At 47.4% G+C, this 26171-nt stretch overlaps 2 protein-coding genes across 2 annotated transcripts in view; both read left to right on the forward strand.

The window, feature by feature from the left end:
• LOC105198019 (transcription factor Sp9) overlaps positions 1-8579 on the forward strand; it is a 41479-nt gene extending 32900 nt beyond the window's left edge. The window contains 5 exon segments of the mRNA XM_039453585.1: positions 4884-5733; positions 5736-5921; positions 5990-6223; positions 6226-6370; positions 6372-8579. Coding sequence (XP_039309519.1) covers positions 4884-5733; positions 5736-5921; positions 5990-6223; positions 6226-6370; positions 6372-6873 — 1917 coding nt within the window. The 3' untranslated portion in view covers positions 6874-8579.
• Positions 8580-8681: 102 nt separating this feature from the next.
• Positions 8682-9550, forward strand: LOC105198020. The gene is made up of 2 exons (XM_011164651.3): positions 8682-9145; positions 9226-9550. The coding sequence occupies exons 1-2, from the start codon at positions 8718-8720 to the stop codon at positions 9227-9229; spliced, it is 432 nt and encodes a 143-aa protein (XP_011162953.1). The 5' UTR covers positions 8682-8717; the 3' UTR covers positions 9230-9550.
• Positions 9551-26171: the final 16621 nt, after the last annotated feature.

The raw sequence follows: 26171 nt of genomic DNA on the forward strand, positions 1-26171 counted from the left end.
ACAGCTTCAAGGGGCACCGCTTCTTATCGGGACACTGTGGCTGCGTGCCGGCGCGGTTGCATGTGGAGGCTGATAAACAAATAATTAGCATTCGAAGTAACCCGCATTCGTATTATCGCTGGCATCGCTCTCCTCGCCGAGGGAAGGCCCCTGCTCGCGTAACCCTTCGTTGACGTACGTATAACGTAGCGCGCAGCACCGGCCTGACGAAGACCCTACACTGCACTGGCCCGCGTTTAACGTGCAACGGCATTCCGTGCCGGCCGCTACATTTCGCCCAGGCTTGTACCTGGACGGGTAATTAGCGCGGTATGGAAATCGCGTTCAACAATTCGACCGCTCGATCTAGGTACGTTTCTTTCCCCACCCCCGCGGAATGTTTTGCGTGTCCGCGTAAGCGTATCGAGATTGTAAAGAGAATGCCAACGAGATCGTTTTTGAGGCAGAGAAGTAATAATACCATTTTAAATTATAATCCGATGGTATACACCGTATCTGTAACATGTTACAATTTGCATGGTAATAATAGTTACATTACTTGCCTACGATGTTACGTGCTTTGCGAATAATTTTAGTCTTTTTCTTTCGCAGAGCACGAAATGAACCACAGTACACGTTGTATGATAAATACAAAATGGATTACATTTTAGGTTTAATTCAGACTCTTTCTTGAAACATCTTAGAATCGTAATCTACTTTAAAAAATATGTATAGGTATATATACTTTTAAATATACTATATATTTATATATTTATATACTACTCTCTAAATCTGAATCAGTGAAATCTTACTGATTTGCAATGCTATACTTACAACTGTGATCATCAGTGCTTATTCACTATTTTTCAGTGATTCTGATTAAGAAGGGGATACTCTTACTGATCGAATCAGTATATTGTCGCTGAAAAACAGTTCATGTATCACTGAATGATACAAGTACATCACTGAAATCAGACTACTCATCGTTTTTCAGTGAATAATACACCGATTCCAATTTAGAGAGTAGATATTGATTTAAAAAAATAATCTTTACGATAGCAAATATTAATATTTATCTTTACAATGAAATAAGAGGAATAGCATATCATATCATAATTAAAACGTTTTGAATGATCTATAAAGGCAGTAAAAGAATTAAAAGAAATGAAAAGGATCACCGAGTGTGCGATTCACAGTTAAACGTGAAACAAGACAAGAAATTAAAAATACGCAAAGTCGGACTTGGTTAGTCAATAGCACTGCGGTGGTTGGGGGCTGCTCAATGCAGGTGGATCCAATCAGAAACTCGACCATGCCGGCTCGGCAGGTGCTTGGAGATCGCGGTCAATGGCTCTTGAGAACGACCGACACTTTTTACGCCGAAAGCAGAAAAGAGCGCCGACTAATTTTGCGCGCGGCGCTCCTTTATGGAACACGAAGCCTTCCTTTTTCCGCGGCCTCGTCGTTCGTCTAATTGTCTCTGCTCGGCTAATTCGATAACGACTACTTGATAGCGGAAATAAATTTCCAAGTCGCTTCCCGAAAGACGTTTTGACTAGAATAAAAATTTATATATAAACTAGATATAAATTATATACTTTTAGACAGAAAAAAAATCTTTTTCTTGTACATTTAAAAGGGGCATTACTCGGATTCTCTCAATGTCTTCGTTAGTGTACATGCATAAAATACCAATCGTCGACGCATGTCTCGCCTGATGTGCGAACGAGGCGAGGCCAGGCGAAGCGAGGCGAGGGTTCTCCTCGGGCTGAAAGGGGGAATGAAAGTTTGACACGGACGTCGGATGCGGTTCGCCACGAAGCTCGACCGGTAGACACCCCACGGTTTGTTGCTTCGCACCCTCGCTCGCCGGGTCTTTTACCTCCCTCGCGCGTTCAGCTGTCACGTGGCTCGTGCGCTCGAACGATCGCCGGCGCAGCGGCGTTTCCGCTTTATTTTCCGCCGTCCGACGGCGCGTCGCGTCGCATCGAGTGTCGAGTGACCGATCTCATTAACGATCTCGTGCGGCGGCAGTCGATACTTCCTGGCACGTTCGAGGGCCTGACCGGTTGGAAAGCAATCGCGCGACGCCTCGGCGCGAATGAGTTCTCGGAAAAAGATCCGAGAACGACGCAGACGGGACGAGGCGAGACAAGCGAGGATTCTTCGTTTTAATTTATGCGCGGCGTAGCTCCAGGCATTATTAGTCCTAGCTGGCTACGAGGGGCGTGACGTCACGCGGCTAAAACAAAGGATCCTACCGGTGCCCATTTCACGTCGGCTCTCTTTTAGCCGTGCCGACAGGAGGGTGCGAGAGACTCATCGGGCCTCGCCGATGCCGACCGGCCGGCCGGGGCCGAGTAGTTCGGCACTCTTTACGCTCCGTCAATTTCGTACTACGCACTTTTTCACCTAGGCGATCGTCTAACTTCCGTCGACGGTTGCGGCACTCGCTCGACCGAACAACGATATCCCTCTTAATTCGAGACTCTCGGAAGCAGTTGATATTTTGTCACGAAAAAATTTGTAGCGATCCGAGAGGCGAAAAGGTGATAATAACTGCGAATCGTGATCGAGATGTTTAACGCGTACGCGCGCGCGACGCGCCATGGAGGGCGTGTATCCACGCGTATAGGGTTCAGCGATGGAGAGACTGTGGAGGGAGCTGATCGAGGGACGTCGTTGTCTCCGCAGGCCACTGTCATATTGTCCCGGCGGATCGATACGTGGCCTGCCTACAACCTGCACTCATCGAGCTTGAAGAGGGCGTGGCTCGTACACCGGCGGAGAGACACTCAACCCCGTTGCGATCTCCGCCGCGTCGCGCCGCGCCGCGCCGCGCCGCGCCGCTAAACCTTCCGCCTCCCTCTCGACGTAAAAGCGGGAGAGACGATTTCGTCCTTTCAACCCTCCGCGCGGTTCTCCCGTGCCAGTCGTCACCCTCTACGACCTCCGCGTCAACGAGCGCTCCCATTCGTCGGGAGCATCGTAACGGGGAGCAATCACACAGCGTCCGGAGATTTCTCGGAATAATAACTCTCGATACTTTCCGACGTCATTTAAGCGTAACTGTGGAGATATTTCTCTCGATTCGCAGCTTTCTCGAGATCCAACGAATCGTTCTTACAGACGTATTCGCGTTTCAACACAAAGTTATTTAACTCGTTACTTTTGCGTTAAAGGTAGTAACACTAAATCACGCGGAAAGCCTTGAAACGGCACTTTGTACAGGAGCGCAACCTAAATAACGCCCATATACTACAATGTGTCATGTTACTGCGAAGAAATATGAGCAGGACATTTGTTGTACGCGTTGATGAATGATCAGGGCAACCGAGCAGGACTCCGGATCTCTCTTCGAAGGATAGATCGAGCGTGGCGCGGTCGCGACTCTTCGCGTTTTTCCTTTCTCTTTCTCCTCGTTCTTTCGCTTCTCTCTCTCTCTCTCTCTCTCTCTCTCTCTCTCTCTCTCCTCACGTCGCTTCCATCCTGGAAGGGTGCGCGCGTTCGTTGTCTTTCGCCGGTGTTGCTGGCGCAAGGTTGAATCCACGTGGGGGCGTGTCGCCTCCATGGCGCCGGCTGCTAATGGCCGCGCGGCCCTCCAGACCTTAATTTCCTGCCGCTTCCGCGGACCCTCTCGCTTTTACCTCTCCGCGTCCAAATCCGCTTCGGAACCTTTCCTCTCTACAGCCTCCGGCCCTTCGGTAGCCGCCGACACTCTCTCCTTGTCCCGCTTTCACCCCCGCGCTACCCCCGCGAGCGATTTGCATGGAGTTGCTTTTGATGAAGTTCGTTATCTAAAGTTTCACTCGGCTTCTGCCGTTTGCTCTAATTTTTAGCTCGCACACAAATTGCGCTCCCTCTAATTCCTCGCACCGCGTGTGCGTGAAAAGAACACGAGTTCCGAAAGTTTCTCGGAATTGGAGAGCTTATTGAAATCTGTCATATTATAAGATCCATCCACAAATTGTGTTGTTATTGAATTTGTTCAATTTGCATCGAGAGTTTCATCACGCTATTACAAATCATAATTCTCATCTCGTCGTCGAGCACATATTTACGCGACATCTCGAGTGGAATGATCTTCTTCGTATTTGTTTCCAAAACCACCGGCAACATTTTCCCACGTTATTTTGGGTCGCTTAATATGGTATCATAGAAATCGTACGTCGACCTTGTGCTTGATTCGAGAACAATTTGCATGAAAGCGGCCTAGGTAGAGCGGTCGGTCTATCCGGGTCTCATTACTTTCAGCGACTAATCTTGGATCTCTTCTAGGATAGGAGCGGCAATTTAGTGTCATTATACGCCCTTAGGGGAAGACTTTCCTCTTTCTCCCTGCTCCCCTCCTCTCTCTCTCTCTCCTTGGATCTGGGCCCGGACCGAGGCTTCTTTTTAGATCGATTTAGACGCGGCGGAGCGATTATGGGCGTCCACCGACCGCCAGATTTCGATATTACGAACCGCGCTCTAGCACGAAAAAGTACCCCGATAATCCCGTGAATCGATACGCGCGCGATACGTAATTCGCTGCAGAGTTGTTATTACTGATTTGCGTAATCGGGCCGACGAGATTGCTCTATAACGACCGCTTCCGATGTTACAAATTCTGAAAAGAACTGGTAATGCGCGCGAGCGTTGTTAGCACATTGTGTATCGAGGTCATGCGTGCCTCTAAAACTCTAAACAGATGTTTCATCAGATGTTCTTAATAAAAAAAAAAAAATTGTTAAATTTATAATTCTTTACACAGACTGCAATCTTAGTTCTTCGCTCGTACAAAGAAGTCTGTTTTAATTCAGAAAAAAAAGACAAGAAATAATAAGTTCTTTTCTCATATATAGTAAAATTGTAGCGTTATAGACCAAAGAGTAAACGTAGATTTTTTTTTAACAATGTTACAGGATCATCCGGGACTACGAGGCACACCTCTGGCCATGCTGGCGGCGCAATGCAACAAGCTAAGCAGTAAGAGTCCGCCGCCGCTGGCAGACGCAGCCGTGGGCAAGGGTTTCCATCCCTGGAAGAAGAGTCCACAGAGCAGCGGCAGTTCGCCACAGCACACCGGCGGCGGGGGAGGCGGTGGTGGAGGTGGAGGAGGCGGTACCGGCGGGTGCACAACGACGGGAGTGAGCCAGAGACCGGCGGCGACGAGCAGCGCCGGCAGCACGACCGGTGGTTACGCCAGAGCACCGGTAACGTCTTGCGCCTCGACCGCGCCGCAGTATGGTAGCGAACTGTATTTTCCCGGAACGGCGAGCGCCCAACCGGCCGGCGACCCGCATCATCATCAGAGTAGTCTTCTGGGCAAGGTCGAAGGCGCGACCCTGGGCTCGGTGTACGGCAGGCATCCGTACGAGTCGTGGCCGTTCAACGCGATGCCAGGCGCGACCCATGGCGGAATTAAAGCGAGCGACGGTTGGTGGGACGTGCACGGTGCCGCAACGGCCGGCGGATGGCTGGACGTGAGCAGCACCGTCGGCGTCGGCGTTCACGCGGCGCAAATGGCCAATTACTCGGCCGACTACTCGACGAGTCTCGCGCTGGCCGGCAATCACCTGCTGACCACGGCTACGACCGCCGGTCACAATCTCCTGCAAGACACGTACAAGTCGATGCTACCGGGCGGACCGCCCGGATTCAGGCTCCATCACCATGCGGCCGCCACGGCCGGCGCCGGCGCCGGTGCCGGAAGCCCTCAGGGCAGCGGCGGCGGTGTCGGCGTCGGAGGCGCCGGCGTTAGTCAAGCGCCCTCGCACGCTCGCAAAGACGTTACACCGGGCGTGCCACCTGCGATTGTCCGAATTGTCAAGAAGCCGAGAGACTCGGTCCCGCCGGCGTGCACCTCAGGAAGAAGAACATCCATAGCTGTCACATACCGGGTTGCGGCAAGGTCTACGGGAAAACGTCGCATCTGAAGGCCCACTTGCGGTGGCACACTGGTGAGCGACCGTTTGTTTGCAACTGGCTTTTCTGTGGCAAGCGGTTCACACGTTCGGATGAGTTGCAGCGGCACCTTCGAACCCACACCGGCGAAAAGAGATTCGCCTGTCCGGTCTGCAACAAGCGGTTCATGCGCAGCGACCATCTCGCGAAGCACGTCAAGACCCACAGCAGCAGCAGCAGCAGCAGCGGCAGCAAGGGCAAGGGGGGAGCGGGGAGCTCGTCGGCCGAGTCCTGCTCCGACAGCGAGGACAACGGGAGTCAGCAGAGTCCCACTTCCAGCTCGGTGCCGCAGCCGCAGCCCCGCCGCAGCAGCCGCCGCCAGCTCAGGCCCAGCAGCAGCAGCAGCAGCAACAGCAGCAGCAGCAGCTGGCGGCGGTGGCGGCAGCGGCGGCGGCGGCAGCGGCGGCGGCGGTGGCGGCGGGCCAGGACACCAGCAACACCACCTCCCCAGACCACCACCACCACTCTCGGCCATCAGCCGACAACACCCATGACTCCAATACAGATGACCCCACCGCCTCTGACCCCACACCATCCCCACCACCCGCATCTCCCACCTCTAATGCACCATCCTCATCATCACGCAACCTCCGTCCCGGCGGCCCACCACCCGCACGCGGGGATGAGCATGCACTGAGCCCGGTGGGGCCCGGAGCCGGTGCCTGCAGTACCACTGCCGCAACGGCCCTGGGCTCCCCCCTATCCTACCCCCTCAACTTGAACCTCATGCAAAATCACTCGACCATCAATCCTACGACTCCCCATCACCACCATCAGCAACACCAGAATCATCACCAACACCATCACCATCACCATCATCATCACCCATCGCACCAACAGCAGCACTCGCGACAAAATAACTCCTACTCTGTGCAACAGAATCCTGGCACGCCGGGGACCGCGCAGACTCCCTCACCCTCGTCCCCCGCGCCTGTACATAGTCTCTAAGCGGTTACGAGCGCACACTCGCGTCCAACAACCGGTCACAATCCACCGCACGTCCGTCCGCCGCGCTCATACACGCAGGCACGAATGATACATACACGTAGACACGAGAATATACACGGAGATACACACGAACTGGCTCCCCGTCCTGATTCTGAATACGGAGATGGTCCTCGTAACGCACGCACGCGGATATTTCAGGATTTTTTATTTGTACATAATATATATATATTTATATATAGGTCGCGAAAGAGAGAGGAAGAGAGAGAAATGATATTATATTAATTAAGCGGTGTAATGATGTGTAAAAAAAAAAATAACCCGTATAAATATATAAATATATAAATATAAATATATATATATATATATTAAAAACAAAAAAATATATATATATATTATACATAAAGCACTGTCGCGTTGTACCATACACCGACAAAACACTTCGCGCCCTGCCGACTCTTCTCTTCCGTTCATTTTCGGAAGGCAAGAGAACGGAACGAATTAAAGAGAAACAACCGTGGAGTATGGACACGGACAGGTTCCAAACGATTTCATACCACACAGGGCCTTGAACATTGTCTGAGAGAGAAAGTGATTTTCCTTAGTGAATTAAAAATTTTTTCCAGGCAATTTGTTGATTACGTTTGGAACTTGGACTTGAACGATAACCCATATCAGCCCACCCTTTGGATGTAGTATCGCACTATTATCAATGAATTATTATTAATTATTATTAATTATTAATTATTACTATTAACTCTTCTTTATTACTGTATTATTATAAAAATTATAAATTCATTTTAAAGTGAGAAAAAGGAAATAAATAATGCTTTTGTGAATAATAAAGACTCTATTCGACTTTCACTCCATTCACGAAGCTCGTTCCCGCCGCCCAATTGCCGACTTCCTCCTGTAATCTATGAAAAAGACAGTCCACGCTAGTTTCTACTCCTAGCTCGACCTTCGCTCTTGCTGCCGCTGATTACTAAGGTGCAACCCATGCGCGCGAGTCAGCCTGGATTAATTTACCTTCCTCGCCTGCTACTAAAATGTGATTCCTACGCATGAGACGAAGTGAAAGTAAGTTTATCAACAATTGCTTTGTAAATTATACAACGTCGCGTGTTCGCCAATAATAATTTTTAATTTTGACACATAGATCTAAATATTCGCGATGAAGAGTCGCGTAGGGAATACCCTCAATGTGCCCACAGGCTGACAGAGAACGACACTGAGCAGAGAGAACACGGCGCAGCACGAGCGGGACACGAGCTCCTGGGACGATATTATCGCACGGGCCGTTAAATCCCAGATCCTACCAACCGTGAAATGTCCCGTCATAACATCAGGCCTCCCCCACTTTGTCGTGCCACTTTATTTTCCCGCTCCGGGATTTTATTCCGACCTTCGCTCCGTTCGGAGCGATTCGCCGATTACGCGGCGTCGGGCATCGTTCTGGCATCGCCTCGCGAGCGCATCGGAAATGCGTCCGATACGTGCTTCAGCTCCTCGATCTTATTAGCGAGAATGACTCGGCTCGCTTCTTTCGGGCCTAAACAGTGGAGTAGCCGCGTCACGCGATCATTAAGCTTCTATAAAGTTGATTCTCCCGAGCATTCTGGCCGATCATAATTGATTACAACATGCGCAACATTCTTCAAACAATGACGGCAGAAGCAATCATTCGTGTTACGAGACAATTGCATGTTTTTAAACATAGATACGTTACCGTTAATAAATTAATGAAGCGATTATAGAAAAATGATCTCTCACTCTCAAATGTGACTGGAATAAAGTACAAAGACGACGCAAAGTTAATAAACGCTAAACTCGTGTGCAACCTAGAGATGGAATTCATATTTCATCGCGAATACGAGGTACGCGGTCTTGTACGCGGTGCAGATTCGACATGTCGGAGTCCTGACGGAGACACCGCAATAAACAATTGTCAAGCGCGGCGCCGTAAACTGGATCAATATGGCAGAGATTACGAAATAAGATCGTTATGCAAAGCAGTCGGAGAGGGTCGCGCCGGGGTTGCGCCGCAGAGCAATTCGCGGGGGGTGCGGTTAACGTCTAGCGGCAAGCGTGCAAGCCCGGGGGATGGCTTTTTCGGTGATTTAACCGAGGAGGGTGAACGTTTGTTATTCAATTTGCAACCCCCTCGGTACCAGCCACTGCTCACCCTCTACCCACAGATCATCGCGCCTTTACGATCATGGCCGTACGCTCCTAATGCAGGAAGCGTTCCTCCTCGCTCGAGATATAGCGCTTGGTAGGTATTCTACTCCGTTTCAACTCTTCCGCACTTATGTAACTATTTTAGTCTTTGTTTCATTATTTGTTTCACGGAAGCTGACAACGATCATATTTCCATCTGCTGCAACATGCTGGGAATCTATGCTGCACCACAGTTATAATCTTGCACATATAACTCATTAATTAAAATACGCATTTTGTCGCTACGAGCTTGTTTTAAATAAATTTAAAAAGAGTTTAAGGAAAATTAATCTTTGTTTCATATCATTATCATAATCTTTCATTTCCCTTCAGGTATTATATTACATTTACAGTATGTCTAAACTAATTGTAAGTGAGTGTCTATATAATATCAATGTTTCAGTATTTGAAGAATTAAAAAAAAAAAGTAAATAATCTTCAATAAAATCTTTTGAAAATATTTAATTGGTTTTGCATGAAGTATATCATTTTCACCTTGTATAATTGCAGAGAAAGTGACAATTATTCTCGCGCTTAACTTTTCATCTCGGACAATCGTTACAATCCGAGACGCGAATCAAATAATATTCAATTGACTCGAAACGATCGATGCTAACATGTAGTTTTATCATTATGCAATTCTTTCGTAATTCGAGAGCTTGAATTTATGTATGATGTGTGCGCGCACCAATAAATTAAAGGGAAGGATTCCTTTCGAGAGATGCACATGTCTGTCCAGCAGCTTGCGAGTGAATAATTAGGCGCGTGCGAGTGTCACGTCCGCGAGACCGTTCTCAAGGCTCGGGGTCATTAGATCCGTCTGTTCTTTCGAACGTGTTGCGATAATAAAGGTCGCGCACCGTCACCAGACAAAGACACCGCTGTGCGATTAATTTCACGGCGGTGCGCCCCATCGCGATACAATTGAAACGAATGGAGCGGCGGGAGCGTTTTATGAAGCCGGCGGAACGACACTTTGCTCGCAAGCACCGTCCCGCGCGGATTGCGTTCATCACGATCTATAAATGGATTACGAGTGGCAGAGATGTAGCGTACAACCGGTAGAAATAAAATTGAATACGTTGCCTGCATTTTACTAACATGAAAAGAACAATTTATAATTAATGTAAAAATAATTATATGTATATGGAAAGAGACAGGTAAGTGAAATGATTTTTTTCATTCTATTACATAAAAAATTCAGTGAAAGATCTCTCGCGTCAATCGAGAGGTTTCACAAATGAGACAAACTAGCGAATGACGGAAAGCAAAGTATTAAGTGGAGAAACGACGGAAAACTGGATGGCACTTTGAAATTTCACACCACGATGTCGGCGAGGTTTAGTAAAAAAAAAAAAAGATGTGGACAAAGAAAGGTTCGCCGTGTCTCGCCTCTTCGAGGTCTGTTAACAAATCTCATGATCCTAACGATTCGACTTTTGGTGGTCGAGGGAATTTTACTACGGTTAAAATTTCAAAGCGAAACCGCCTCTTTCTCGAGCTCACTGCACTTTTTCAATCAGAAAAAAACAAAGAGTATCTTCCGCACTTTTCATGAAGAACAGAGTATTTGCTGAAAAGCTATACAGTGACAAACGTCTCGAATAATAACATTGATTATTATGTAAAACAATACAAATTCATTTAATATTCGCTACAATATTATTCGTAAGATTTGTTAAGTGGACGAGGTGGCGAGCGTAATCAATTTGCCAAATGAGCAAACGGATTAATACGCTAATTCAAACCGGTTGTAAAAGAAAGAGAGAGAAAGAGAGAATTAATGAGGCTATGGTTAGACCCACGGTTTATGGACATATGGTTAACACAGTTACATGTAGTTTGCTGGAAAAGCTAAAGAACACACATGCGTGAGGCTAGTACTTCAAAGACCGGCACAGACGCGCGACGCACACGTGGCATACGAGAAACACGCGAGTCCTGTTACCAAAGTGCCGCACACTCGAGAAAGTAACGCAAGGCACGATCGGAAAGCTGGCATCTGAAAAGTCAACTTGAACCTGGATAGAAAGAGAGAGAGAATCCTTTTAACTTAACCCTCCAAAGCTGACGTTAAAATCTGTAGAGATTCTATGTGACTTATTAATATTGTAATGTTACTATTCTTGTACAGTTTAGAACTGTGTTACAAGATATAAAGTTTATTCGGCACGCAATTTGATTAATTTAAGAAATGTATATAAAATCACAGCTAAGACCGAATAAGATCCTCATTTTTAGTTGTGCTTTTACATATCGATTTTTATTGTTGTATTACTGTTACTTAATTGTGAACTGTTATCTTGACTAAAAGATATTAATTAATTTCAAGCAACTATAATGATATAATTTATATAAAAAAGAATAAATATTAAGTTTATTTTAGTAACAATAATTCAAGATTCAATAAACTCAGCGCCAGCTTCGGAGGAATCGCCAATTTTATTAACGACACATACTGTGATTTTTACGTGTAACTTAATTATCACATAGCTATACTTAAATGATTCTACGTGTACGTGCGTACGTGAGTATGTAAAATCTTGAAGTATTATAAGTTATTAAGTGTTACAAAATTTCTGCAAATCTTTGCGTTTTAACACATTTATCTGCGAAATACGAAACTGCATGCGCCTGAAAGAGCCCCTTGCGTCTCTTGCGAATGAAGTAACGATATCTCGGAAAATCAGATAAATAACGTCATCCGACACGAACGCGATCGATACGTCCTCGTGTTCGACATTGTCGAACAGTCGAGTCTAATGGGCAAACAACACCGAACATTTCTGACGCTGTCATAACGAGCGTCGGCCGGTCATCGTATCGCGCCGCGCCGTATCAAACAGCGGACCGAGGCAATCCTGTAACGCAAGGCTGATAACATTACCGTCCGATTCGAGTTAATTGCTCGTCGTTAGAGGTCATTAAAGTATCCGGTTGGTTCACGCGACACTCGCCGAGGGGCCTCGGGGACGCCGCGGTATTCCTCCGGGCCGACTAACGAATCACGTCGCTCCCGCAATCACCTCGTTACGCAAGCTTACTCTAATTGAAGCGAGCGGCCGGGGCTAATTATCGAGCGCTACCAATTTCGATATCAATTCGTTATTCGTTCGGCGATCGACGCACCCAGCCAATATACTGGCACATTTCTGCATCGCGATTATGATGCGGTTGCTTTTAATCATACGAGATGGATTTAAGAGCCGGCAACTGCGTGTAATTAAGCGTTTCGAACGAGCGGGAGACGCTTATATTGCATTTATCGACATTTGCTTTTCATTAACACGTTGTAGTTACGATTAAAAACAAAAAAAAAAGAACGACAGGATGAAAAGAAACAGCCGTTAAGCAGTCGAGCTTCGCAATTATAGTGACTTCGTCTCGATAAAATATGCGTCACTTATACCAAAGGAATCGCAATTCAATTTATCAATATTCCTACATGCTTACATTTTAACGATGGGAAAAGAAGCCTTCCAATCATCTCTCCCGATGATAATTCAAAAGCGAACCGTCGACCTCGCACGAGGGTTCACGAAAGAGCAGCACGGTAGCTAGCGGTTCGTAGCTATCGACCGATAATTTCATGGCACATCGAGTAGGTATGTCGAGAATGGATGGAAATTAGTTGAGATGGCCGTCGAGTTCCCGAGTTAATTGATACGTCCGCGCCCGATGAGGCGGCGGAATATACACAGCGTCGATCCGGCGCACACATCCCGTCCCGCATGTACGTATACATAATGTACACGCAACCACATTGCATTCCGGGTTTGTCCGAGTCCCGCGTGATTTAACGGCTTCGCTTCCTGGCGATCTAGTTAACGCGCGTATACGCACACGCGTGCACCGCGAAGAAGTATTGGTGCAGTTTGCAGGGTGACGGAATACGCGTGAAAGACGAACGGACTGGTCTCTCCACCTCTTTCTTTCTCTGCCTCTCTCTCTCTTTCTCTCTCGGAACCCCACGGGCCATCGCACAGTGACTAATACCCTTCCGACCGTATTTTTATCTTGCCACGAGCGAGTGGTCGCCCCTCGACAGCAAGAAATCCACCATGACAACGGATGTGCCAAATAGATGGCAACATCTAGAGGGAACCGCGCGGCTATCTTCGACGACGTGTTCGCGAACGGATAGCTTTTTTAGGATCAGACTAATGATGTCGATTACGAAGAAATTTTATATTAATCCTTGTATTAATCTTTTATTATGAGAAAAAGAGAGAGAGAGACAGAGGAAGAAAGGAGGGAGTGGCAGAGGAGCGGTATCTTCATTATGCTCGCAATAACTCTGCAACATGTTAAAATCAAGACATTTCATTTTACTCGGTGAATAATTAAATAATTTCATATTGAACAAGATGTAAGCGAGCTCATCGCAGACATCGCGAAATGGAGACAGAATCCTTTATGAATCATGCTAATTGCCGATATGATTAAATGTTTCGTTCTCGGAATTTTTACCCTCGCGTTTTACGATTGTACAACCCTTGTCTCGTTACCTCATCGTTACGAAGCTGAACGCTTCAAAAATGTATGAACTAGCCATGGTATAAACGATACCTTCGAGCAGCGAAGTTCCCTTTCTAATTCGCTGAACCGCTATCGACTTTTTACTGAACGATAAAACGAGCCTGTCATTCCTTTTTACACATCAATTTTGCATTTCGATCTACTGTAAAGCGATATACTCGGGCATGGAAGAAGATGAGAAAAAAGTTGCTACATGCCTGCTGAGAATCTAAATTTATGCTTACGGTTTATGCACGATCTTCAGCTTCAGATCAAAGTTATTTCACCAACACATGCCAGCGACAGTCGCACGGCTGTTGTACGAGGTGTTAATTGGCTTCTCGTGAAGCGATCATTTGTCAGATTCGTAAGGCGGACGGAACCGAGCCACAGTTGGTTCCGTCCACGAAACGATTTATGACAGCCGAGTCGGTCATGCGGAGCAGCCGGAAGTCGCGGTACTCTTTGTTCCTTCGCTCCTTCTTATAATACCACCTCAAACTCATTTATCGCATTTACATTCTCCGGCCTGTTCCTCGCCCACTCGTCACGTTCAGATTATTGAATTAGATATACGGCGGAATTGAATTGATTTTCGCCAGTCATCGCACGATTCACGACGGTTCTATATGCACGCGAGCGCACGCACCGGAGGAACAGGATAGCACGAGAGAAACGGAGGAGGAGGGGAAGGAGCAGAATGACGGGGAGGAAAAGGAAACGTAGTATCTCGAGGAGAGAAGAGCCAAAAGAGAATGGATGAGACGCGAATAAAGCTCTTCTTGCCGCGATCGTCTGCGTTCCGACGAATTTTGTGTCTCGGCGCTGGCCCTTTCCTCTCTTTACTCGTGTTTCTTTCTCCTCTGAAAATTACACTCCGAGGAGGCGAATCCGAGCAAGCAGCGAATCATCGTGAATGCCAATTTTCACAATCGGAATTGAGTCTTTTTTTTTATTAGCGAATCAACAATAGTGATATATGATAAAATAATGAATAATAATATTAACGTGATCGCAAAGACTTGCATTTTACGTCCTCGCGTTTCTCTGAGGTTTCTCACTCGACGTTGGCTATCGATCATTTATATAAACGCAAAATAAAAGAGTACAAGCGGTGGAGGACACAGCACACTTACTACACTTCTCCGGACATATGCTTTCTCCCGTGATAAAGAGCCAAAAAAGTGCGACCCTTCTCGCACGTCTCGTTTGACAATTTCCGGAGGCGACAGCGGACGATAAAACGAATGTCGGTTAAGCGACAGTTACTGTTACGGAAATATGACGTACGACTTTAACACGTCGCTACTCACCGGAGACGCAATTTGGCCGCCGCGGGCTAAACTTAGTCTTTCCAAGCTGACGGAAGCTGCGACTTCCTCGCGCTCGTTCGACACATCTCGGGCGGGCCCCCCGTGTACACGACAACCGTCATCTAATGTGTATCGACCGCCTTTCATCTAAATGCGGCGCGACGCGACGCCGATTATTATTATATAGGTATCGAAAGAGCGAACGTCCGACGGATTTAATCATCGGCCGTGTGTCATCGGCGCAAATAATAGAGCGTGACAGATTATACCGCGAGATTTTCGAGCTAATGACGAGCAGACGCTCGCGCGACGCTAATCATACCATGGCGCGGGACCCGCCGCGGATTCTTGGCGTCGAGCCGTGCCGGAATGGAGCACGTGTCTGGCGTCGGATATCGGAAGGGGCCGCGAACCCCTTGACCCTGCCCCACCCACCTCTCGGAACCCTTAACGATCGTCGTCATTGAATAAATCTGAAGCGTTAGACGTCGCCAGGTCGACCGACGCGCGTCAATCTCGGAGACCTCCTTCGTCGAACGAACGCCCACCGGGAGAGAGCGGCGATCGATATATCCTGATAGACGGGACGCGCATAACAACGGTTCGACGGACTGCGGCACGGAATAAGCACGCGCGGATAAGGAACCTCGGAGAGAGGGACGAGAGCGACGTTCCCTCTAATCTTTCGCGACGCGCACGAAGTTTCTTCTTTTAACGCGCGTATTATTCGGGATACATAATCCCGTTCTTCTTCTTTTAGAAGATGCGCGATGGCGATTTACTATTTGTAGAATTCAGATATAATTTCGTGATAAAAAGAGGAAGAGATTTCAACTCTTTTTCGTCGTACAATGAACTGCACACGGAGAGAATTTTCTCTTAGAATTTATACTTGAAAGCATGGTAGTCGTGGGACAACATGAGACTCGAAGAATTTTATTTTAATTTTAAAATAAAATTTAATCAAACTATATTTTATATTATATAAAAGAGTGTACGAACCTTACTATAGTTTTAGTAAAATTTTATTATAACTGACGTTAGAGCCAATGCTGCGATTTTGTGTATAATACAATTAAAGTCGAGAAAGACCCATAAACAATCATAGTCAAAATCTTGGATCTGAAATAATGTTTCTTGTATGATTTTACATACAATTTCTAATTCTTGTGAACTGTGCGGCGCTATACTTTTATAGTTTTTAAATTAAATCAGAAAATCAGTACCACAGAACTAAATTGGCAATCAATTTAGTATTACTGATACTAACTAGCATTTCTGAGATCCGCTAAAATTTTATCAAATCGTATTAAATATAATTATACCACGTTGTCCCACGTCTACCAAATTTCAGGGTAAATTCTGAAAGAAAATTCTCCTTGCACATATTCCTTCGAGTCAACAAATAGGGACACGAGAGTCTTTATGTGCGCGCCAGTTCGCACCGTCTCGTTCGCACCGAATGTCGTTCGAAGGTAGGTGGTAATAACGCGATAGAACAAAGAAAAAAAAAAAACACCGGAGTGCGAATCCGCACGAGAGCTTTTACGCCTCTCTACAAGCAGGCCGGAATGAAATTCCTTCTCGCCGGTCCTTCCACGCGCGAGTGATCTCATTGATCGTTAATTAAGGGCTAGATCGTGGAACAATCACGATATAATTGCGCGTGTCCGTACAATGAGGCACCGCGACAATATAAATTCCCCCGGGGGCCTCCGCGCGCGCGGCCACTCCGAGGAGGAGCGTGACAGGGGGGCGTGCACCGTTTCAGAAATTCGTCTTTCGGCCACCGCGCTCTTTCTCTTTCACGTGAAAAATGCCAGATGTTTCGCATGTGGCCGGCGCGGCGTAACGTGCAATGCCGTTGTTCCGGCTCTGTCACGGCAATGCCTTATTCATACTTTTGCGCGAATTCAGATCGCTCCGAAGCCTCGAGGCTGCGGCGACACGACAAACGACGCTCGGTGTACACACACGAAGCTGAACGTCGAAAGAGGAAGGCCGACGTGGCCCATTTTCCTCCGTAATCACGCGGAGGTTGCTCGTACTCGTGTCTTCCACCGCCAAAAGGGATAAAGACCCCGTTACGTGAACGCTTGATCTTCAAGAATAAACGTTCGATCGCCGGGGAGATCGAACACGCGATCTCCTCGCGTGGAGATCCCGCATGAGCAATTAAGTTTCGAGAAAAAACCGAGAGAAGGAGAACGAGAGAAAGAGAGACCAGAGATCGGGACCCAGAAAAATCTAAAGCCAAACGGTTAGCCGCGCTTAGGATGCGCCGCTTAATTCCAAGTTGTCGTCTCATTAACGCCGACTGTTGGCGTTTTCTGCCAATGGGCGCGGCACTAATTGCCGACGGTGCGCTACCGACGATCCGTCTGCGTAAGCGACGCGGTGGTGCACAGGCACTCACAAGGTGTGGCACGGCTCGCTCTCATTGTTCAGCAATTAAAAGCGCTCCTCTTTGTGCGCCGCCACCTGCCGCTTTGTTTTAGTTTCGCCGCAAAGTGTGCACGTCCGAGCGCGCATTTCGCGACTCGGTGGACACGTCGCGTCGCATCGCTTCTCGAGGCTCGAAAGCAGCGCGAGATCGATTGATCCTCTCGGATCCCACCGGCCGCCACACTGCTATTGTTTTTCCGCATAATTCGGTACTCCACGCGTCAATTGATCGTCTAGCGGTAAAGTTCGTCTTGTTTGCGAAAAAAAGAAAAAAATAACATCTTCTCTCATAAAAAAAATTCGATTTTTCTCTTAATGAGTCGGCAATGAAAGGATTAACAAGCTGTATCCGTTTAATTTCGTGCAAGTTGAGAAGCGGAACGTACAGGCTCGCACGGTCGAGTTCTAGATAATTGCGGTTTTACTTACGCGGCCCGCAGCGCTTATTACTTCGGCGATCCCATGGCGAGGGATATATATCCCTCGTGGACTTGCCGCCACTCGGCAACGATACCACTCGTTTCTCTAACTGGATTAACGGTCGATTTCCATTTCGCGGCACGGACGGAGGGCAATTGGCCGTTAAGCTCGCGCCATATCGAGCCTGACGCTATATCATCGCGCTCGCACGTTATACATACCGTACGGCTTACACAGGATGAATTCCGCGTAAAGGGCCCGGACGCCGATTACGCCAAAGAGGTATATATATATCGGGGAATTGAACGTCGGGCCATTCGCGCTCGGCTAATGGCCCGGCAATTTGCTGACGATGGGCGCTCGCACTTTCCGACTTCGTGGAAAGTGCGGCGTTTCAATTTTCTCCTCGTTTCGCAACACGGGTGCGGAAAAATCGCGCGTGCTCGCACGCACGCACGCACGCGTGAAAGATGCCGCGGCTCTCCCGAGAAGCAGCGCGTCCACGACGCATGAGATGCATCGAGATCAAAAGGTACTCTTTAAATCTGAATCGGTGGATAATCACTGATTATCAGTGAATACTTCTGATCATCAGTGCCAAGTATGCCACTGGTAATTAGTGATTATCTCAATTGAAAAATCAATAAATTTATCGTCTCGTGTATTTATTAATGACTATTGCATATTTATTAGTATTCATTAGTATTTACGAGTGGATTTATTAATAGACTGATCAATAAGAACTTTTCATTGACTTTTAGATTTAAAAAAAAATCACTGATTTATCAGTGCCAAGTATGCCACTGGTAATCAGTGATTATCCACCGATTTGCAGCGCTATGTTTGTAACTGTGTCATCAGTGACTATTCGCTATTTTTCAGTGATTCTGATTACGAAGGTGGTACTCTCACTGACCGAAGTGATGTATTGTCACTGAAAAACAGTGCATGTACCACTGAAATAGTTATAAGTATATATCACTGAAAACCGACTGTTCGCTGTCTTCTAGTGAATGATACACTTTCGTAAAATCTGCAGCAACCGAACATTAGATCTGTCGCTTCGAACGTACGACATGTCGCGACGGTCCGATACCACGATCGGGTTATCGAGGACGCGCCGTTTCTGCGCTCGTGGTTTTGCAACGTATCTCACTTCCGGCGCGGCTAACTGACAGGTCACGGGTGTAAGCTACCGAATGACAGGCTTTCCCGTCGCCGCACCGCGCGGTGGTCGTTGGTGCGGAGCGCGGGGCGAAACGGGGACCCGTTTGGCCGTACATCCGCGGGGCCGCGCGTACGAAGTGGCATGAAAACAAGGAAGTGACGTACGAGTAAAAATCGATGATTATAATTAGCGGTCGATATACCGGAACCAGGAGTAGCCTGATTACGGTAATCAGTCGCACGCAGTCGCACGCGGAATGATTCACGGTAGCGCAGGAAGCCAGGAACGTCCGCAGGAGGAGGGGAGCTCCGCGTGCGCGCGAAGGAGGAGAAGCGCGCGCGGAGCTGAACGCGGAAAGAGCGCGCGGCGAGGACATCGGCGAGTGATAGAACGAGACAAACGGAGGAGGTTGATGGTGATGGTGGTGGTAGAGGAAGGAGGAGGACGAGGAGGCGGAGGAGGAGGATGCGAGGAACTGCGAAGGGAAGAGGAGGAGGAGGGCCGTGTCGGTATACCACCGGTACGCATGCGTGTGCACAACTCTTTCCGTGAGCGACTATTATTATATACCGTATATAGTGGCGGGACAAAAGGGTCCCCATATGGCGACTCGCGGGCTAATATATTATATGTCATTAGATGCATTACTCTATGATAATTAAACGTCTATGTGCGCGGCATTGTTACGCTCGTAGCCCCGCGCGGCATTACCGGAATGACACGTTGCGTTACAATGCTTCGGATGTCGTGAACGATTCGCCCGCCCGGTTGTACACATGCTGATTGCGCGCTCCTCGACGATGAGCGAAGGGCGCGGAGGACGGCGGAGGCGAGCTGGCACCGCGGGAAAACGCGCGGAGTCGTTTCGGTTTGCTCGACGTTCCGACTCGTCGGAAACGGGTCGTCGTCGTCGTCGTCTTCGTCGTCGTCGTCGTCGTGAGATCTCCGCCATTCATTCGTCTGCGACGTCTCGCGAAGAAACAACGGGCTGAGAAAGAGACGTTTCAAGTGACGTCGCGTTTTCCTCCCACATCGGGAAAATGCAACAAGTTCGAAATAATTACGCTTTTCCTCAAAACACATACATTTTCTTTTTCATAACGACGTACGCGAGTCTTGGCAGCGTTTTTGTGTAACGTATTTTAAAATTAAGACACTACACGTGTTCAAATTCTAATTTCGAATCACGCTTGAATTTTTTTGTTTTTTTCCTCCAAATGATACATGTCATACAAATCTTCATCTACACTTTAAGATTTAGCAATTACGAATTATTTCTTCATTATTGAAAAAAATGTTTTAATGCTATTAAATGACGATGACGATATAATAATAATAATAATAGCTTTATTGAATAATATGAGATTAATTTTTGTTTAAGCACGAAAAATCTAAAAATTCTTTGGAAACTCAAAGATGAAAGAAACTCAACAAAAATAAATCGAAAAATCAGTACTGTACGGAATTAAATTTGAATATGTATCCATGTCGCACTTCTGTTTATCGAATAATCATCGAATAGTTACGCGACATTTGAAGTACAAAAAAAAAATATTTTCTTACGATTTATGTAAAATATTTTCTTATACGTTTGATATACTTTCGAATAAAAAAAAGAATTTTTATATTCCACCAGCAATAAATTCTTAGAACTAATATTCTCAAGGAGAAAGCACAATTTTGCTGAAATGCAGTTTTAAAAATAATTATGTCAAACCATTAAAAAATGTATATTAGTTGTTTAGGCTGCCGGAATGTCAAAACTTTTTGCAGCAGGATCATCACGCTCAAATGTGTCGTAGAATTATTTTGATGGTCCAACGTAAAATTATTTTCCAATCTGTATCAAACTAAATTCTTCGATACTAAAATTGTTTTTTTTCCGTGCTGTTTCGTCATTTCTGCGAGAAACAAAGGATCGTCATACCTGTATGCATCGGAGATCGCGAACATGCTCGATATGTTCTCACGTGGAACGCGGTTACGCGTGTCACGAATCTCTTTTACATCGAACGAATTCGGGAGCAGAACTGGGTCAGTTGCGGCCTAAATGCATCCCGTAGAATAATGATCGCGATCCATCTCGTCTCGTCTGCGGTTTGGCGCGCGTGTTTCGCCGGACAGTCCGAGACACCTTTGTTGTTTCTCTCCTCCCGATCTGTATGTAAATGCGAGGGACATTACGGGAGCAGCCGCGCCGATGCAATGTGGAGCAACGGTACGACTTGTGGCAATCGCGTGAATTTTTAGGTACACGGCCAAGTTTTTGTCGCTCGTTCTCTTATGCAACGGTGACGGCGCGGCACGGCGCGGCGGTGCACGCAGCCGCGACCGCATGTCGCATCTGTCTGACGATTGATTTCTCCTCGATGAACGAGCGTCGCGGTTACCCCGACGAATGTCGCCACCACAAGCGTGTCGAAAGCGAATGAAATGGAGAAATGCACGTTCATTTCGTTCGACAGCGAATTAACTTCGAGAGGCATTATCGAGGCAAGTTAGATAACAACGGTATTTCAACTCGCTTAAAATACTATGGTCGTGATGTAACAGATATCGGCAAGAGGTGCGCAATAAAACGCACCGAGACCGGAATACGCCGCGCTGCTTGCGCGCCGTCATTACTCCCCTCAGCTTTACCTTTGCATTATTTTCTTTAATTTTTTTTTCTCTTTATATATTTCAAGGGGGGCGCATCTGCCATGGGGGGAGCGCATATTAGGGCACGTAGATCGGGGCGTGGCCGATGGTGTCGTTTCCTACATGGCATTGTCCCAGGACGGGACGCACCTGGGAGTGAACCTACCACGCCTCTCGGTCGCGATGCAAGAGGTTCCCGCGGATGCACCCTCGCCGCGTCGTACGTACAATCCGGCGGCGCGTACGCGCGCATTCATAGAGGTATTAACCCCGCACACGCGCGACCGCTCTCTCTCTCTCGTTCTAGATACGTAGATTTGTCGCGCGTGACATACGGGACGACGAGAGCGGTATCAGAGGACACAATACCGGAGCCGTTCATCTACGAGCATTGTTCCGCGTTGCACACGAGTATACACGCGCAGTGAGACAATGCCGGAATCGGTTACATGTCCTCCGCGCCACATGTCTTTTTGCTCGTCTGTAAAACTTTGCGCGAGAGGTAGAGACCTGCATTTTTCAGCCGTAAAGATTTCTCAGAAGAGTCCAAGTCTCTTCCAGGATCCCGAGAAAGTTCATTCGTCCAATAAATTTATCGCGCGCCCTATTCGAGCCTTACGTTTCACGATACATTAAATTTTCTCCATTATACAACGAGCGCGCACCGTAAGTCGAGAGGCGCGGCCGCAGCTGATTTCGACATTTCACGGGCAAACAGGTCGGGAAACATCTCGCGTTAAAGCACGCGCGTACAACGGTGTATATACGCGTGTAAACGCTGCTCGAATACGCCCGGGGGCGGCCGGGGCGGTGGCGATTCCGCCCCCAGGTGGGTCAGGGTGGTACCCGGCATATCTCACGCTCTCATAACATAAGTATAAATACTACCGGGCCAAAGTTTCCGACCGCGCCAACATTGCCGTGATTAAAGCACGCTCATTTGTCCCGGGAATGTGAGGTATACGACGCGCAATATCGATAAAGACATTCCTCGATGAATTACAACTCATTTACGTAAGGAATGTTAAGTACGTGACAAAGATAAATATTCTTGAGTGATTCACTTATTCTTACTATATATACTTCTTAGAAGGTAATGTCCACGCTTCGACGTAGAAAAGTCTACGAGACAATAATTTATAAAGAGTGGAAAAGGAGAGGAGACGACGCGCTTCCACGGACGGGACAGACCCACGAAGGGTTCGAAATGGCGTCAGATGGTAAGACGTGTAAAGACGCAAACGTAATTTCCGTGTGACAACTATACCCGGGTCTCGATATTGCGTGCAACATGCCCGCGTGCACCATGCACGACTCGATCCGTCGCCGTTGCGCGGAGTTACGTGATACTCTCGACAGAAGCGCGCATCCCCTTCGCTCCGTCCCGTCGTTTTGCATCTCGCGGGAAGGTTTTTGTTCGATGCACGCCTCGGCCCGAACAATGAGTAACTGTAGTTCCCGGCTGGCAAAGTGGCCGCGGCGACGGCAACAGATGGAGAAACGCGCCTGTCGATGTCTTCGAAAGTGTACCTCCTGAATACGTGTCCTACATATGCCCGAGGAGGGAATAATAGCGGCCAGAGAGGATATGCGTGCGACCGCAGATAGTTCGCTCGCAAATTTCTCCTTCCGGCTCCGGCTATCGCTCTATCTCGCGCGAAGAATAATAAGCTCGCGCGCGCGCGCGTGCGATTGATAACGCGATAGCGCAAACAACTTGCTCGATGCTCGCGAATGGCTTGTGTACGATCTTATCGTAGCATTAGCCGGATAAAATAAGTAAGACACATACACACACGTGAGCGAGAGAACTCGAGTGACGTGTTACCGCCGCGAAGTGACGACCGCGCGCGCTTGGTCTCGATCGGTGAGAAGCCAATAATTCATGAAGAGGTCGAGCTGCATACCGCTGCGCTGTTTGCACGATGCGCCATTATGCACGTGCTGCGCGTAGTTTAACAAGCGGATCATACACCTCTCTGTTTACGAGGCGAGAGCGATAATAGATGACAAATATTGGCAGATGCTCGATCGCGCTGCTACGACCGCGATCCCTCTATGCCGCCTGAACATCTAGGACCATCCTGCCCCATCCTTTATTGCCGTCTCTCGGGGAGATCCACAGAGGGGATATGCCGGCAGCGCGCACCCCAAAATAGAGGACGACATTTCCGTGGTTTCTTTCGCGGCATTGTCGGACCTCGGGGCACCGTTGTACCGCCGTCCCAGGGAGAGAGTCGCAATGCATAAATCAAGCTGTATCGATGCGAAACCGGGTAACAATGTTCGGCTCGGCCCGGGGCATCGCTGCCGGCCCTCAAAGGAGAGTAAAGATTCTTAACCGCGGCGCTTTTTCGTGGCACGGAGGCAAGACCACAATATGGCTCGATGACAAATGGCACCCGGTGGCCCATTCGGCCGATCTAGAAAGCCTATGTGTCATTTGTGACGGTCACCGTTGTTACGTCGAATGGGAACAGATCTACGCACGCCGACGAGTCGAGAAATCGTTCGTATAATCCAACATAAAATGAAACTCCTTTCACCTTGTATCGGGGCGAAGTGCCTACGCTCCGTGTGTTACGCTCCAGCACGAAACAGAGAATTCTTCGATCAACGGATAGGAATCTTCGACGCTGAGAACGGTAGCGTGTAAGTTTTGGGAATTTGCTGCTACCGATGACATCTGATCGTTGAAAAGAATATGTCGTGTTATATAATAGAGCTACCTCCCGAAGACGATATACAAGTGGGCTCCTTTTATTCGTTTTTGCGATAAAGAGAGGCTGGTGATTTACGAGAAAAAATATAGAAAGATTCAACATAATACGTATGTGTGTGTGTGTGTAAGATGGCCTTTCAAATAATATTTCTCTCGAAACTGTAACGCGTTTGCGGGGAGCACTAGAGAATGCATTTTCCTCGATTTGTTCGACGTAAGGAGGACGCGACGCGAAAAGTGCCTCTGAAAATAACCGATCCCGAAATCGCGTGGAAACGCTTCCAGAGGGACAGAATCCGGGACGACTTGAGAAAGTGTCACCCGCGTGAAGAACCGCTCGCAAGAATTACGAGTACACGGAGCGATAAAGTTGGCCCCTCGGTAACGCCTCGCGCAGAAACGTCGCACAGGATTCTGTCGACGGTTAGCTTGTTTTATGGTCCCGCGACCGTCAGGAGGAAGTCCGTCCTTCTTTCTGGTCCATCTGCGCTTTATGGTCCTTTAAGAAATTTCGTTTAGGAGGATGAATCGCTCTATTACAGCGAACGCGCGGAGAACGTTTGATATCGTGAAGGCGCGTTGATTAGAAAGAAATATTAAAAAGATTTAATCAGAGCTTAATTTCAAAGTACGAACGTCAGAACAAAAAAGATTCGATTGTCAGAACAGACAAAAATTATGTGATCACATTTATGAAATAATTAACATAACGTTTATGAAATAATTAATAAGTACACAGAAAGAACGGTTTTGCTAAAATATCTAAAAATTTATAATTAAATACAAATCTAAAAATAATTTCATTAAACTATTAAAATAATTAGGTAAAGCTCACTAATTCAAAGAATAACAAAATTTTTATAGCATCGCTCATCGTGCTTGCACGTTATACATAACAATTTTGCTGGGAATCCAAGAGAAAATTATTTTCAGATATATTTAGTCAAATTTTTAGATGTTTTAGAAACATTTAAATTTAGAATGTTTATTTAAATTAAGGATTATTTCTTTACCTGAAAATTAAAACAAGCACTCGTTTATCTCTCTCTTTTGTCTTTAAAAATATTACTCTATCTCACGCAAGGTATCGCGATTAAATACCGTGTCGTCAATGAACGAGAATCGTTTAGAGTTCGTACGCGCTTTTTTCGCTCTCGGAAAATGCATTCGAGTCGACGACGATGGGCGTCGTCGCTCGAGGATGCACGACTCGTAGGTCGGGGTGTCAAACGGCTCGGCATCGCGACGTTGCACTCGCCTTCGCGTTAGATGCGATGGATTTTTGGCGATCCGAGAACGGGGTTTATGGCCTCGTCGCCGTTCGGGGCCCAAGAAGAAGCCCACGAAGACGCTTAACTCGGCGACGACGGAGCAGAGGGGACCTCGCGCGAGAGGTGCCTGCGACAGCATGTGCTCTGGGCGTGGAGCAACGCGAAAGAGATATACTGCCTAGCTCGAGTATTTATGGCATATCCGTGCTTCGTCCGATATATATTTACATCAGGTCCAGCGCGGAATGCGCGAGCGGACCGAATAATTGTTTCTGGAAGTGTGAACAGCGCGCGCTTATTAACGCCTCGACTGTCGCATGTAAAAGAAGCGTTGAATTATAGCTCGCGATGAAGAAGACGGTGAACGTTGCGCGCGCGGCATGCCGCGGCGTTGCCTTTGTTTCAATTTCGATCGCCGCTGACGTCACGGAATTATTTCGCGTGCGCTCGATACCGATAATACTAAATAGCGTTTGTACCTTTACGTCACTAATTGACGAAGTCCCGTATTATCTTGTGTGTAATTGCGCGTTTAAATAAATAAATAATTTTTTACGTGACACGTGATGTTCCAGTGCCAACGT

The sequence above is a fragment of the Solenopsis invicta genome, chromosome 9, assembly GCF_016802725.1.
Source record: "Solenopsis invicta isolate M01_SB chromosome 9, UNIL_Sinv_3.0, whole genome shotgun sequence".
NCBI lineage: Eukaryota > Metazoa > Arthropoda > Insecta > Hymenoptera > Formicidae > Solenopsis > Solenopsis invicta.